General features: G+C 41.3%; 1 protein-coding gene across 2 annotated transcripts in view; it reads right to left on the bottom strand.

Annotated features, from left to right (window-relative positions):
- The window catches only part of LOC131573663 (glucoside xylosyltransferase 1), a 29095-nt gene extending 20313 nt beyond the window's left edge, over positions 1-8782 (bottom strand). Inside the window, exons 1-2 of one of the 2 annotated variants that reach the window (XM_058827835.1) lie at positions 8455-8782; positions 559-651 (exon numbers count right to left, since the gene is read on the bottom strand). In XM_058827835.1, the coding sequence (XP_058683818.1) occupies positions 559-651; positions 8455-8654 (293 nt within the window). In that variant the 5' untranslated portion in view covers positions 8655-8782. The remainder of the gene's footprint in view (positions 1-558; positions 652-8454) is intronic. The other variant, XM_058827836.1, reaches the window with a different exon arrangement.
- Positions 8783-17277: the final 8495 nt, after the last annotated feature.

The raw sequence follows: 17277 nt of genomic DNA, 5'->3' as shown, positions 1-17277 counted from the left end.
CTGAGCCACCACATCAAAATATTTAAACTTATTGCTAAAGATGCAACATTAAGGAGACAGTCTACTCTTTAACACATTAAATGTTAAAGAACACTCAAAATGGTCGCTTCAGTGCTTTTGGATGAAGTATCTTCCTAAATTCTACAAAATATGGAACTTGAATTAAAAAAAAATCCACATGTAATTTCTAAGTATATCATTTTATTGCAAGTTGTATCATGGATATTAGTGTGCAGCAAATTTTATTTCAGGAAAATAATTTATCATTAACTTTGTAGACTATATTCAGACAGGTTTTTAACAGACGTTAGCAAGTTTCTATTTAACGAAGCAATATAATTTTAAAAAACTACTCTTACTAAAGTAACACTTGATTCTACAATTCCAGAATATAATGTAACAAGAAAAAATCCAGCTAAAGGCAACCACAATATAAGCAGGTGAAATGCATGTGAAATAATCAAGACATTTTGTTTTGCCACCTTTCTAAAGAGCCAAAAAGCATCAGCTACATCTGTCTGCAATCAAACAATAAAGTACTATTTAACAACATCCTACCTAAAAGCAGCTTCCCAAAAGCAGTTCATTCCACAAACATCAGAGGGCAGCATCCAATAGGAATTCCAGAAAGATACAGACAAATTCTTACACCTAACAGAATAAGACAAAAATAACCTATATAAACGTTACTGATTTTATGGTAAAGTTCAATGGACAGTCTCCTAGCTCAAGCATAAGCTGAACAGTTAATTAGTTGGCAGAAAACTGGCTATGTAATGCAACTTGAATACAAAGGAAAAGGTATTAGATGCTAATCAGAATTTTTTAAAGGTAGAATAGTCCCACATCCTTTAGCTTTTCCTCTTCAAAATTTTTAGAACATTTTAGAATTAGAGAAAAACAGAGGGGCTGAGATTTTTGAGGATTCTTCTATGTTCTAGGATTAAATTAAGCCCATAGGTAATAAGTGAATGACAGCCCTTATTGCTAGAAAGAACTTGACCTTCTCAACACCTTCATCTACTCAAAACAGATGAGTAACTGTAACTTTTCATTTTCGAGGTTACACTGTCCATTTAACACAATCCCTATTCATCCATTACTCTAGTCAGTGCAAACGTGCAAATCTGATTTTTAATAAAAAACAGGACTTAGCAGCACCAAGGAATTCCATTGTTTCATAACAAATGGTTAATGTAACACAGAAATAATCACAACATTTCACAAATTTTCTTTCTTCATACTAACAGCAACACTAACAATTTATTGACTTAGTGCTACACTAGCAGCTAGTTTTAGCAGTTCACCATTACATTTTATGCAACCACAATATAGAAAATATTTTTAAAAAGAAACAGAAGTGTCTATTTCAAAGGTTCTGGTGAGAAAATCAACATCAAGAATTACGATCTGAAATGAGTAAGCAGAATATTGTAAAACAAGAGATACTCTCTTGAACAACCTTCTCTGCTCCCTGCCCTGGTGATACAAAGCCAGTAGTGTTTATTCTCCTTTGAAAGTTTGTATCTGTGAATGAAAGACGTGCAAGAAGAAAACCAATACAAAAGCGGCTGATGAAAAGGTATTTAAGGACTATAGCTCAGAACCCTACTGAAAGTTGGCTTTGCAAGTTTGAAATTCATCAGTACCATCTTGGAAGTGTAATCTGAAACCTGTAAAGGCCAATGTTTTGCAAATACCAGAAAATAATTGCTTAATGTAACATCAAAAAATGTCAAGCTATGTAATTTCTGCTTTTTGTAACACTTGAGAAAAAAGACCTGATAAACACAGTGTTTCACAAAGCCTCATTTACATGCTGTGGGGGATGGTGCAGTTCTTTGGTAGATCACAGGAAATCTTTATATTCTGTAGATAAATGTGCTTGCAAGAATTTTCAAGTAATTTTATTTCATTACTTAAGAATGCTCTCCACAAATAAATACCCAGGTACAAAACCCGAAAATACAGACTGCAACTCTATTTCAGGAGCATCTGCACTACTCTTTACCAAAGCATAAAACCTTGAGCTCTCTCTGCCAGATTCTTTCTTACATTACTCTTTGTGGCTTTTGAAGTTTTATAAAAACTTCAAGGCACGTAAAGTCTTGCACTTATCTGAAGAACAATCTTTACGATCTCTACTATCAGCTTTTTGAAGTAACTGTTTCTCATTACTTTTAGGATAAATTAATAGACAATCTCTCCAAAAGAATTCTCTGGTTTGGAAGATTACTATGTTAATATTACAGGGGACTCCTCTTAGAGCTGTCAACAAGAGTTTTCTTAGCTGTCTTGAGTATTATCCTACCCAAACTACCAAGGCAAGAGACAAATCTGAAGTAATGGCTAAATTGTTTCTCTGACCCATTAGGCCTTTCCAATATTCCATTTTGCAAGATTATCAGCCTTGGGTTTGATTCATAAATTGCATGTTTAAAACAAAAGTGTTACTAGGATACGTACATATGCAATTTAACTAATGTTAGCTCAAGACATTCTCCTGCCAACAGCAATCTCTCCCAATTGACCACATGCTACCATATTCTCCAAAGGCTTTTCACATAAAGGATTAAGAGACTGGAATAATTGGACAACATTTTCTTCTAGGCATTCACAATAAGATCATTTAAAATGCCTCTCATTAAGGTATTTTTTTACTTGAAATAAAATTTGAGGAAAGCTTGGACTACAAAAAATTGCTTTACACAGCTAGGGAGATGCATTGTACCTGTTCACAAACAGGAACAGTCATTCTTACCTCAGAGAGGTTACTAGTCACACAGGAATAGTCACCTTCAGTACTATGGAGGGATATTTTGCTCACATCTATTATTGTTACATGATTAAAGGCCAGTCCCCACAAATAGAAAGCAGAAAAGAATGTAAGGTGAAATGAACTAACCAAGGCACATGGAGTTCCCTAACCCAGCCCCAATTCACAAGGGCAGAGAGCACATGAACCAGGCAGATGATCCATCCACAGCTTAGGTAACAGGAGAGACTCCCCAGGCCAGTTTACTGACAGCCTAATGGAGGTACTGCCTGAAAGGGTGTAGCACTCCTTGTGGGATCAAAGGTGGACTTGGGAGGAAGGAGAATGGAAAAAACGGAGAGAGAAGATAAGAGGGTCCAGTCACATGTGAAGACTTCTGTTTTCCTGGATGACAGAGGGGCTCCATTCCATCTGCACATACAGAGATCAAAGTGCCTGCAAATGAGAAGATGGCCACAGATCCGAGGGGCCCAAGAGCCTGCACCAGAGATGAGGAGAGGTGTGTGCACACAGCGTGTGGCTGTGTGCATGTTGGTGCACATAACCACCAGCTGCCAGACCAGCCTGCAAGCAGAGCAAGAGGCTCGGGAGCCAGGTGTCAGACTGGGCCAGACTATGCAGAGAACAGCAAGTCTGAGCTACTGAAAGAACCTCTCTTACATAGCCACAAGAGATTAGGGTCTGAGGGATGGCAACTGGAAGCACCAGAAAGTCTGAGCTGGCCACCTGGGGTTTGAAGAGCGGCTAATGTTTAAGACACTAGCTATCCAAAAGATTCCCTCCCTTTCATGAGGCAATTATGTGGCCAGCTGCCACAAGGCTGAGGCCAGTAACTGGAGAGATCCAGCACATTCACCTGTACATGTGTCTGCACATCCAAGAGGGTGTGAGTACCACAAACTGAACTGGGGCTGCAAGCCTAGAGGGTTCACACTCAGGTCAGCAACAGTGGAGGCCAGAGGATCAGAAGCCCATTCCTGGATGGACCAAGAGTCTAAGGCCAGTTACTGCAGGGATACATCTTACATACACTGATGTATTTTTCGTTAAAACCTTTCACCCTGATCAGTCAGAGAAGGGAACAGGATCAGGACCCTTGCTTGTGGTGGTGCAAGCACTGTTTCTTGTGTGCTGATCTCTAGTGGACAGCCATGTGTGTATGTGCTAAGAGTCTATGATCCCATTGGAATAAATGCTCTGCTTTGCTACTGCCTGGACCCAGGAACATGGAAATGCAGCAGCCTTGCCTCCATCACACTACTGGGCTGGACCACTTCTAATACCTACCACTGTCAAAAATATAAAAAAGAAACATGAAGTTTCAAAAATCACTGGTGTCAGAGACAAGCATTCTCAGTGATCTGTTTGCCAACTCAAAGCATCTCTCCCTTAAGCAACTTAAGCCGTTTCTTAACTACCTCTATCAGTTAATTTAGTTTCAACACCTCTGCATAGTAGAAATTTTACTATTGCAGACATAGAAAAGGTGTCTATATTGTGACCTGAAAGCTTTTCAGAATGAAAGGACCATTTCAAATTAGTGTGCAAAATACACAGCAGTGCATAAGTTGCTGTCATGAGGACTGAGGCCCTGTCCTCTGGCAGGTCAAGTTCTAACCACAAGAAAACCCTCAACAATCAGTACTAACTTCCTTTTCTTAATGGAGGTCATGGTTTTCAGAAATACTTTTCAATCCATGTGGCATCTCTTGTACTACTGTAACTCCACAGCAAACTTTCACAGAATGTCCAAATGGTGAGGGGTGCAGCCCTGATGACTACATTCCTGTAATAATTCATTTCATTAACAATCTGTGTTTTATTAACTGCATGAACCAACTAATAGACAGACTCACATCTCTCCTACAGCATAGCCCACAAGTGCAGCAAAACAGGAAGGATGAATTTCATTCCTGCTCATAATCATACAGGAGTAAAAAACTGGGGTGATAAGATGCTTAATTCAACTTCCAAATGCACCAAGAATTTCTAATTCTCCTCAACAGCTTTTTCTGAACATTTGCAGCAATACCACAAATTTGTTATGACATATGTTGTCATAGACGCAATGGCTTTATTTGGATATAGTCGATGCAATGCAAGATGTCCGATACCTAAACTTTTTAACTGGAAAAATCTTGATAACATTTCATTGCTTCACAACATTCCTATGCAAAATAATATTTGCTGGTCAAATGCTTGTCAAATTCAGCAGAGTATTAAATCGAAGTTTCAACTTCAAATTATTCAATGTTTCATCCTTTTAAGTTTACCTCACATTTTGAAGTTCTTTGACAGGTTCTGGACTAATTTCTTAAAATAAGAATAGCTGAGAAGCAAATTGGTGAAACTGCTGCCTAAGCTCTTATACCGATGAAAACAGCTGTGTACAGATCAAGGAAAGAACCAGCTACCTGGCATAACCTCCCTCCTCTGCTAAGCTTGTGGATATACTTTTGACCCTTTTTCATGCACTATAATCCACTTAACTCTCCCTCTGCCAGACCAGTTAGAGATCAAGAGACTGGTACAATCAAGCAGCAATGCCACATGTAGCGGAACGGTATGGCTGGCAGCACAAAAATGCTAAACTACAGCATAAGGGAAACATGCTCCATTTTAATTGGGTCAAATTCACTGACTGCACTAAATTCATAGAACTGACAACAGACTTCTGTATATCTCAAAATTGCTATTAGAATAGCACTTTGGACCTGAATAGTAAGATGAACATTATTTGCCCAACTGAAGTGGCAATATTGCCAAAATATTGCCTTTGACAGAGTCAACAGCTCCTCACATTTTTGTATCATCTGCAAACTTGCTCAGTATCCCCTTAAGTCCTGCCTCCAAGACATTTATGAAGATGTTTAGCTATTAAATTCTTTGTGTTCTTCAGCTGTTTATATCAAGTCTCAAGATACAAGCCTTTAGTCTCCAGTCCTCTTGTTCCTCAGGCCAGTTCAGCGTTTGAAACAAACAACTCCTTACCAAACTGATTACCCAATAAACTCCTGTTAATTATTACGTTTATTGGAAGAACCTGCCTCAACCTGTAATTCTAGTTTCAATACAGAACCTCCTTTTCAATTATTTTCTTCTTAAACATGGCATCACCATTGCTAAATTATTTCAGGTGAAGCATTCCAAACCCTTATCCAAGGCTTGCAGTTTTCATGTTTGCATGTTTCCAAAAACTAACAGAAAATTCAGTGTCTCCCTCCCCTATCCCAGAGCATGATCCAGGTGTTTCTCCCCTTGTGGTATATAACAACTAGACTATTCAGGCAAAGAAAACACTTCTTGGCTAAAGAAAAACCCCGCTGAGTGCACAAATGCCTTCAGATGATAGATTTGCTCTGCTGAAATCTATGTTAAAGCTATCAGTGAACACAGCTGAAGCAACCCATTTATGAAAGTTACTACTAATGCACACAAACTGTTAAATTTCAAGGATTAGAAGGTGATCTAAATGAAATTTACTCTGTAAGGTTACCCTTCAGGATATTACATGATCACAAGACAGTGAGAAGTGGGCATAAAACAGATGTGGCCACAGTGCTCCATCTCTACTGAAGAAGTAGCTGATGTATAAAAACTGAAAAACACCAATACATTCAGCAAGATGTGCGTATCACTTACAAAAGTGAATGTAATGCAGTTTAACACTCGAGAATAATTTAAAAATGCTTCTAAAGGAACATTCAATGGGACATTTCTTAACTGTCACAGGACAGGGCTTTTCCTTAAACAAAAGCCTCCTAGGGACTTTTCTAAGAGTCTGACTGACAAATAAGTTACTTTTTGCACAAACAGCATGTTTCAATAACTTATTACTAAACTATGTTTATCCTGAGCCCTCAGCTTGACAGCAGTTTATAGGTAAAGAATTCCCACACAGGTGGTAACAGACACTGGTTTTGCAAGGCGATATGCCCCTACAAAACTGTACACAGTGGAATTACTTGTGGCACTTGAGACCTTTGGGTAAGAACTTTCTCAGTTAGTAAAACTTTTCTATTTTACAACACGGGGCAGATTTATATCTCATCTGATGTCACTGCAGCAAGAAGGAAGCTTCTTGCACCTTGCTGAGGTTCTTCTTCACTCGTATATTTAATTTAAAAACTACACTTTTAGTACAAATATTATAACAGTATAGCTTTTAAAATAAACTTGGTTCTTCTTTTGCTTACTAACAGTATGATGCAGGTTAAAGTAATTTTAGTGTTTAATAGTACAAATAATTTATTTACATTATCATCTTCTACCCAACAAAAGTTTGCTTCATTTAAACTGCATCTTCTCTTTAGTAAATCAAATATAATATATATTATTTTTTAATCATATTTATATTTAGAACTAGTAGATTTCAACCACTTACAAGGAGTTTTTAATCACGAACTAGAAATGAGGCACAATCATCCTTAGAGTTTTTTCATGTTATAATCTGTGTTAACTTGAAGTAAAGCAAAAACGCAGGGGAAAAATTCTTTCAAGTAGTTTACCAGTCGAAAGCTGGGTTTGACATTTCAGCTGACTCCACCCCTAGTAACTCAGAATGCTTTTTCATGGTATTTTAAGATTATTAAGTCACAGCTTGTCATCCTGCCATCCTCCACAAGCCCTTTACAACAGCATCGACACTTTTATAATTACATGATGAGGCAATACATAGAGCTGAGTAGGCCGAAAACTAGGTAGTTTTCAAGCAGGTCACCACACGAGCTCAACTCACTCGTGTGCTCAGAGGAGCACAAGCAGTACAAGGACTGGGGGCCACCAGAACTTGCACAGCACTGGGAAGCAGTGACTATTGCCAAACCAACAAACTCGCTTTGCTTTAGCAAACTGCTGTAGAATCTGAACAGCCTTAGAGCTAGACCAGAATGGTCTGGTTCCAATTTCTCCTCCATTTTCAGTAACAGACTTCTTGTCACTCCTCTTTTCTTGCTTTAGGATTCCAGCAGCCACAGGTGAACAGGATTATGAAACTGAAGGCAAACTAGTAATTTCCATTCCATAATCTCACTCACCACTTGGCCACATTAAAATTTCTGCTGACAGAGGGCAACAGAACTATGCAGAGTGTGAGATGCTCGGATATGCACCCCTTTAATTATAGAACTGAACTCACTGGTTTCTGTGAGAAGACTGGCTGTATAAAGGTAACCCATAATAAACAGTTTTACTTCACTGAAGTTATATTTGATAATCATAAAGTTACTAACTTTCAGACCTAAAGGAGCACCGTGAAATTTTCTCCTTTCGGAAGAAAGAAACGCAGCCCTCATCGCCTCACTGGCCCTGTCCCACCAAGCGGCAGCCAGGGACGGGCTTAGCGCCGCGGGGACGCGCACGGGGGCGGCCCCGGTCGCCGGCAACGCCACTCCCGAAAGTTTTTCTTGTTTGTTTAAGGCTTCCCCACCCGCCGTTCTCCGGCCAGCCGCGGGACGCCGGGAGGGAGCGCACAGACACCGCCGCCCGCTGCCCCCAAAAGCGCCTTCCAGGCCTCGGCGCCGCCGCCCGGCCGGCCCCGCGCAGCCGGGGGCCCCCGCTCCCGGCACGGAGACCGGCACGGAGACCGGCACGCTGCCGCCCTCCCGGCCCTCCCCGCAGGAATGCGGCGGGATCCGCCGCCCGCGCCCGGCCCCGGCTCCGGCCCCCGCGCCCCGTACCTCTCGGTCCCCGCCTCGCCCCGGCCCGCGCTCCCTGCCTGCCGCCGGGCGCCGGGCGTGGCGGGGTCTCGGGCCTGCCTCTGGCGGCCGCCGCCGCCAGGCTCCTGCTCCAGGGAGAGGGCCAGCTGGCTGAGGCCGTAGAGCAGCGAGCAGACGGCGCAGCCCAGGCACAGCAGCGCCACCCGCGCGAACCGCCGCATCCTCCCGCCCGGCGCCGGCACGGCCGGGCGGGCCCGCGGCTCCGGCGGCAGCGGGAGCACCACGGGAGCGGCAGAGCGCGATTCCCAGCGCGGTCCCGGCGTGCGAGGGGCGGGCAGGGGCGGGACCGGGGCCGGGCGGGCCGCAGGGCGGGGCCGTGGTAGCGCCCGCTGTTTATTTGCCCCAAAAGTGAAAGAAGCCGCACCCCCCTCTTCCCGCTTTCTCCCTCCCTCTGTCGCGGCCCTGTGCCCAGCCTGGTCTCGTCCCCGTTCAGGCGTCCCCGAGAGAAGTCGAGCGATGAAATATCCAAAGTAGAAACAGTGGCGGTCCCGGTCTGCTCCGCTCTGGTGCGGCCTCACCTCGAATCCCGTGTGCAGTTTTGAGGATCTTAATATAAGAAGAATGTAAAGCTATATTAGAGGCTGTGTGTCTTCATCAAGGGCAAAAATGGGGATAAAGCTCCCTCAAAATTACACTCTTGCCCTGCTCTCAGTGTTTCTGTTGCACTTTTCCTGTGTGAAATCTGCACAGCTACTTTTGCACATGGATATTCTGTACATATAAATACCTAAAGAGAGGGTGCCAAGAGGATGGAGACAAACTCTTCTTAGTGGTTCCAAGCAACAGGACAAGAGGCAACAGGAGAAACTGGTAGACAGGAAATTCCACCTGAATATGAGGAAGAACTTCTTTACTGCTCAAGTGACCAAGCAGTGGAACAGATTTCCAGAGAAGTTGTGGAGTATTCCTCACTGGAGATATTCCAGAGCTGTGTGAACATAATCCTGTGCGATGTGTTCTAGGAGGACCCTGCTTGAGCAGGGGGAATGACGATGACCCACTGTAGTCCCTTACAACCTTTACCCATTTTGTGATATTCCCACTCATTCCTTAGGCAGCTGAAGTTACACAGAGATCCTTTCTCCTTGTACAGACACAGTCTGCGCATGCAAATCATTTTGGACTCCAACCCCCTTCCCTCCTCTGGCCTTGGCACACAGGTGACTGTGGCACCCTGGCCGAAGGAGCAGGTGGGTGCTGCTGGGCCACAGAAGCTTGGAGAACTGAGCCCGAAGGATTTGTTTGCAGTCACTGGCAAAGATAGGGGTAGTTTAGATCACCAAGTCATGCTTCTGGACAACAAAATGTAGGTATGGGAAGTGGCAGAAGAAATAGCTGTACTGTCACCCTGAGAATCAGGCCTTCAATATTGCTTTTACAAGTTCTAGCCACTTTCCCAGGAAAGTAACTATAAACATAGGTGTTTATACATTCCATTAAAGATATGCCTTTTGATGGACATCTCTTACGGCCAGTGCGGTTGGGAAGGTGTTAACCTGACCATCCAATGCCTGGTCGTGGTCAGAAACCTATAAATACTGAAAGAACAAATAAAGTACTCTCTTTCTTTCACCACACCTCAAGATGCATCCGTGTGAATCATTTCATGTCCAACAGTGACACTGTACATCTTGCTAGACTGGGGGAATATTGGTTGGGTTTCAGCTGAATCCAACATAGTAGTGCATCTTTTCTCTCTAGCCCAGACCACTGAGCAAAAGCCTAACAGCTTAATTAACCTATACTATTGCCAAGGTAAGTATTTTAAAGTCATAATTCAGTGCTGCTCTCTCAGCTTCTGACACTGGTTAAAAAAAAAAAAAAAAATAGAAGCTTGGAATAATTCTGCTCACTTTTTTTCCTATAGACTACAAACATCCTTTTTTAAAATAAGTAGTAATATCCCCATTCAGGACCCTGCATTTTAAGAAAAATGCCAACATGGTTTCCAATAAACCATTAAAAAAAATAGTTATGCTATAGCTTTTTCAGTCTAAGGATGTAGGTTTTATGTGAATGCTCATAAAAACTGAGCCATAGCTTACTGCTGTTCTTGGCTGTGCTTGAAAGAAGGGGAAAGCAGGATGCCAGCTGGCAACTGTGGTAGTTGGAATAGAAGTAATGCCAAAATTGTTCATCACCTCTTCCTGAAAATAAAAAAGAAATTAGGAGAAAAGGTGGCCCTCAGAAAATATGGAATACTCAATTCCATTTGCAGTGGAGATACTGGGATGATTATTAAGAGATACAAGCAGGGAAATTGAGGCTGAGGGGAAAAAAAAAAAACCAACAAACCAACAAAACGTAGAATCAAAGAGAAGTAAGGAACTAGGGAGGAACAAGAGAAATCAGGGCCAAAGATCGCAGGGTGGTGATGGGAGAGTCATAGATGAAATGGCAGAGGATTTATAAAAAGAACTCTGGAGAGAGATTATTGGCTTGCATTGTAGGAAGAACTAGCTCTGAAAGCACCACTCAAGGTCTTAGCCGGGCTTTCTGCCTCTGTTCTGTGTTTCTCAGTGCTTTCTGCCACAGCCTGCTATTCTGCTTCCCTGATTTTGTGTTTGTTTGTGCTCAAAATCGGCTTCATTGCTCTCATTGCATATCTACCTGCTGACCTGAGTCATGAATTCTTGCACTCTCCCACTCCACAGCCCCTTACACACACTGTCAAGTCCATATGGCAGGGCATGAGTAACACAGAGACATGAGTCAGAGTAGAGAGATACAACGGAGTATTTACTGACAGCAAGCTTAAAAGCAGAGACCACTTATTCCCTGCTGAGGTGTGACACTTGTCTTTTATATGGAAGAGTGTTCCACCCAGGGGAAAATGAGGTCTGACGGGTGTTATAGTGGCACCAAGAATGAATGTGGCAGATGGGTAGTAACAATGGTCTCATGCTTCAGTAGAAGAAATTATATTCTTAGAGGAGCAAAGAATAAATAGGGAGTGCTAGAGAGGTGACATAGGGAGAATTTTTTTATTATTATTATCAAACATGTCATTACCCAAATATGAATTTAAGAAATTCTCTTCAGTGTTGTTCAATAATATGTGAATAATTAATGAATGAGAATGTATCCGCAGTGGTCTAAGAATATAACTAAGTCAAGGTCAAAGAGAAAGCATCTTTGTTAAGCTCTCTGTTGCTACTGGGGAGAAAAAACCAGCTAAACTTACACACACATAAGGCTTTTTTTCACACTGCAAAATCTGTCCATTTAATCTAACTACCAGTTGGTGTGACAGAAAGTAAAATGCTTCTTACTACAAACTTGGCCTTGTGAGTAAGGAAGATAAGCAAAAGTTACTGAAATACCATACCTAAATTGTATCACTGAAAAAAAAAAAAACATTATTCAGGTGGTATAAACCTTATCAGGTGGTATAACAACCCAATACAGTTTATAAATTCTTTAAACATTAATAATTATGTATCTTTATTACTAATCATGAATAGTTTATGAACAATATGTAACATTTTATGCTACAATGTCTGCTACTCTCTTTAATGTACTTAAAACATAAAGTTACAATTGGATGCAAGATTACCTCCTTTTATTAACTTTTATAAATCTTTAAATCATTTTCTTGACTAGAATTTAGTTATTTAGCCATGGTAACTTTTGTATCTTTAGAATTCAATTCTATTTACTATGTCCAGAGAATAGTATAAATCCAGAAAAAAAAGCTATCTTAATAAACTACAGGTGTTAAATAAATTGCCATGGACCTTGTGAGAGAGTCCAGAGGAGGGCTATGAAGTTGACCAGAGGTCCTATGAAGACTGGCTGAGAGAGCTGGGCTTGTTCACCCTGGAGAAGAGAAGGCTCTGGGGAGATCTAGCTGCAGCCTCCCAGTACCTAAAGGGCAACAAGAGAGCTGGAGAGGGACTTCTTACAAGGGCATGTTATTGGTAAAACAAGGGGGAATGGCCTTAATCTGAAAGAAGGTAGATTTAGGTTAGAAATAAGAAAGAAAAAATTCACTATGAAGATGTAGAACACCAGAACAAGTTGCCCAGAAAAGCTGTGGACGTCCCATCCCTAGAAGTTTTCAAAGCCAGGTTGGATGGGGCTTTGAGCAACCTGGTCTAGTGGAAGGTGTCCCTGCCCATGGCAGGGGGGTTGGAACTAGATGAGCTTTAAGATCCTTTACAACCCAAACCATTCTGTGATTCTGTGACTTTTGTTTAAAGTACTTTTGGAAATAGTCAAAACAAACTTACTTATGTAAATATGTACCTTATACAAAAAATACAGAAATAAGGCAAGCAGGGCTGGTTTTTACTTGTTTGCTCAATTATACATAACTATACTGAAGTTTAAAAGTCCTTATTGTGTCCTGCTGTTGTTTGCTAGAGCAACAGGTGTTTTGAGTCCTGATACCCAGATCAGGGTTTTTTAATTTCTACAATATATTCTTTTATCTCTAATAGAAAAAATATTTACCAGCAGTAACTATGCGCAACGGTAACCCCAAATTCTGCTTTGAAAGTTGAATTTTTAAGATTAAATGTCTGAAAGTAGTTACCTAAGGTATTTTTTACCTTTTCCATTTCACAGTAACAGTGAAGATTCCACACTGTGAATTTATACTACTTGTACTAAGTATGTTATCCCACTCACTTTTTTGAAGATCCTTAAAATTAATGCATTAGCCCAGGAAATATTCAGGCCATAAACAGAAAAAAAACACTCCTTTTATTTTAGGTTTTGGTGGTTTTTTTCATATTTGATATAAAATTTCATGTATCTTATTATTTGCAATCAAAAAAAGGCTGTATGTCTTGGAAAGTGAAACTAAAACTCCATCTAGCAAACAGCTAAAATTAAAAAAAATATTACATGACAACTGCCAGCTGTTCTTATAAGTGGAAACAGAGGTATAGGAGAGCTATCAAGTCTCTAAGAGCTATTCAGCAATGCAAGCCAGATGATACACTGGAGCCAGTAGCTCCTATTTCAAATGGAAAAGACAACAGATGGTCATTCAGTAAGGAGGTGTTTAGGAAAGTGGTCAGTCAGTCAAACCAGGTAAAGTGTTGACTGATTTTTTTACGTTTTTATTTTGTTCATCTGTACCCTGGTTTTACTCCCCCTTCAAGTAGAATTTTGCATGTAAACCGATGTAGAGACAATGTCAGAGATTGAGAAATAAAATCCTACTATTTGTCTCTCCACATCTTTTTCCCTAAGGGTTGCTCAATTTTGATAAATACAAATTCAAAATCATATCTACTTCAAATGCAGTTTAAAGCATTTAGTACTTGAATTATCAGGAAGAAGAGATGAGATGCTAATATTGCCCTTTTTACTGACTGCTTAACACTGAATACAACAGCCACATGACAGCCAAGTGCCTAAGGTACCCAGCACCCTCACACTTAGTGACAGCCTTGGTGATGCCCGAAGCTCACAGAAGTAAGGGCTGTGAGCAGTCAGCCTGCCCTGCGTTGCCCTGTGCACGCCCTGGAGTGTGCAGACATTACACTGCCTTATCTATGGTGTCAATTGGATTGTTCTCAGACCATTCTGCTGCACAAGTGGCAGCAGAGCCAGCGAGTAGTTGGGATATTGTGTAGCGTTGATCTTTGAGCCTGAAACACCCAAAATAATTTAAAGTTCTACTAACTCAGGATTGTACTTACGCATAACTTAGCCTTCCTCTGCCCATCTTTAATCTGTAACTTTACAAATTTAGTTTTTAGGGTTTTTTTGGGTTTTTTTCCTCAGGACAAGAAAGGGTAAAATAAAGTTGGACACTGTCCTAAACTATCTCCAGGCACCAGGCCCATATCTGCAGGGGAATGCTGTGATCTCCCATGGCTGCCAAAACATTTGTGTGGAATTTAAGAAATTTGTTTTGATCTTCAGACTCATAATTGTGTAGCAGTCTTGCCGAACAGTCAATAGCGGAAAGAAATGAATAAAAGGGTGATAGAAGAGCTTAACAATTTGCTCTCCTCTTTTGAATCCCTTCTGTTCTTGAAAAAATATATGAGTAAGACCAAATTAGACCCCTTTAATTAGTGACAATAGGCCTATTCTGGTATCTGATGCCAATTCAGTCAGTATTTCTGCTAGTACCAAATTTGGTAGTTACGTCAACAGTTTCCCAACACTTGCTGCCTGCACTTGGGGATCTATGCCCAATAATGACAGGGTGGCATTTAATGCATTCTGCATCCAAGGAGGTATCAGCCTCACATGCTGCCTCCTTGGAGCAGGGATGAAGTCCCATACTCATGGCTGACACTTCAGTTACCTGCTACACAAATAGGAAACTGATGGTCTTTACAAGAGAATCAGCTTCTTTCAAGAATGCCTTGTAGGACCTTTGCCTCACACTGCAAAGCAACACAAATGACAATTCAGTGAGCAGAACAGAAGAACTGAAGATGAAGGAATCCACACAGACCACTGTTTTATAATCTGCTTCAGTAGCAAAGTACAGCTTTTATATACAGTGAGATGAAGCCTTAGACAAAGCCCCCTTCTGAAGTTTCTTACCTCATTTATTACTTTAATTTGCAAGCATGGATGCTTTCATAGTTTCTTGCTTCAGAAGCGGTACTCCCAGGAATATTGCAACTTCTATCATAACCAAAAGTGGTAATGAATAAATTAGCAGAGGCTTCTTGGTATTTTGAGATCAAATTCCCAAAGTCTGCTGTTTATCCCCAAATTGCCCACTTGTATTTCTTGCACTTTCTCCTAGACAGTAAAAATAATACATTCAGAAAGGGGTTCTGAACAATTTAGTAATTTTATTTACCATTTTATCATAACAGACCCTGAACACCACCAATGCCAGCCAAGATTTTAGTCCACTGATGCCGAATTTTGCCCCAAAAGGCGATGAATAACTGTCTAAGAGACGCAGTTTAAGTCAGATAGACAGGAGGTATTTTATTAGCAACGTGCACGTTGGGGAAATCTCTAAAGGGAGTTTTCCAAAGTCTTACAACAAAAGCATGCCTTTTATACAGTTTTAGGTTTGGAATTACATCATATCAATGCATATTCATATGGGGCGTGCCGTAGGCGGGGCGTGGGCGGAAACTTCTATTTTGAGGATCTTTTCGGGGGTCGTTCCGGTCGGCCTTCATCGTGGGCGAGGGTCTCCGAGGAGTCTTCCTCCTTAAACTTTTGAACTTCTTTCCAAATTTGGTCCTTTCCCGGTGTAGTTGGCCGAGTTCCCAACCTCCTAGGGCCAACTTATCATATTGACATTAGGCATGCTTTAGCTTCGGCTTAAATTACGCTTAGTCCGGTGATTTTTTTTATCCTTCTCTTTCCCTCCTGTCGTTGTGTTTATTACTTCCAGATGTTCCCTTCATATTCTATGTTTTAACCCATTATTTCTCGAAGGCTATCTATTTTATGGCTTCATTCCCCCCTTTTCTTATGACTTACGAATTCTTTCGTCAAGGTCTGATCCTAAGAGTGCTGATGTCTAATCCTAAGAGCGCTGATGCGCTCGTACCATAGCCCAAACCATTTGGGTCCTTTTCATTATGATCCTTAGCTTCCACCACATAAAAATATTTGTAAAAGTTAAAACCAACAAGGCTCCAACTACCAATATCATTGGGGGCACCAGGTAATTGAAAACCTGTGTGGCTGTTGGGGAAAATCCTGTGAAGATATCCCACCAATGATGCTGGCCTACTTGTTCTACTTCGGTGAGGACATTCTTTATTCTTTCTGAATCATGTTCTACCTGCCATACCATCCGTGTAGTTGTTTGATTCACTCTTTGCACCAATTCCTTTACTTTAGGGTGTGCAAGCATTGCTTTGAGAATTTTGACATCCATCCCTATTTGCAATTCTGGTATTTCTCGATACAGGTTAAAATCTGTGTTAATTAGCTGTTGAGTAGTTATTGGGACAGTATAATGAAAATCGCAACCCACTACTTTGGTAAAGTTGCATACACAAAAGTTAGTATTGTTAGTTTCCTCTTGGCAATTATCTATAGTGACATTGTCACAGGCTGTCCGTACGCAAGCACACCCATTCCCTATATAGTAAACTTGTGACTGTGTTCGATTACGCAAAAGCACTTCAAAGGTGCACACTCTATTCTCAGCATCTAAGCATAAATCTTCTGCCTCCACTACAGCGTTTTCGCAAACATAACCTAGCTGTCCTCTAGGAATACATGCCTCTGTGCTAACCGATTGCCACTTATTTTTGATATAATCATAACTGGCCCAAACATTGTTTGCATTCCGCTGGTGGAGTGGTTTCTTGGGGCAAGTCTTTGGGGCTGTGATCCGGTTGGATCTTCCCGGAAATCACTCCACCGACATGAAATTGGGCCCTTTTGCTGCCTCCAAATAGTGGGCTTACCCATTTTTACCGGACTAAAGGTAATTAAGTTATGTTCGGATGCTGACTTCCCCAAGGATCGAATTGTCAATACTAGCTGCTTTGTTCTTCCTTCCACTGAGTCAAGCTCTCGACACCCAATTTGGATTTGGTCTCCCTTGTATGCTACCATGGAAGATTGATGCCATAATTTACTTGCGTATGGCTGATTGTTACGTAGGGCATATACCTCGAAATAGGGTCCCTTCGCTCCCCATTCCGGGTGGGTACACGGGTGTGCGTGAGACCATGGATCTATCGGGTCAGAGTCTCGGGGAAGAACTATACTTATCGAGAGTCCAATGATCAGGGTTGAAAGGGCTTGAGGTGAAGTCAAGGTCATGATGTCCGTTCCTCTTGTTTACTCTCTGGAGCTTTCTTGACCCGCGAGTAATGAATCCAC

This window comes from Poecile atricapillus, chromosome Z (genome assembly GCF_030490865.1).
Source record: "Poecile atricapillus isolate bPoeAtr1 chromosome Z, bPoeAtr1.hap1, whole genome shotgun sequence".
NCBI classification, from domain to species: domain Eukaryota; kingdom Metazoa; phylum Chordata; class Aves; order Passeriformes; family Paridae; genus Poecile; species Poecile atricapillus.
Note: the sequence above shows the minus strand (reverse complement) of the source record. Positions and strands in the feature narration are given on the sequence as shown.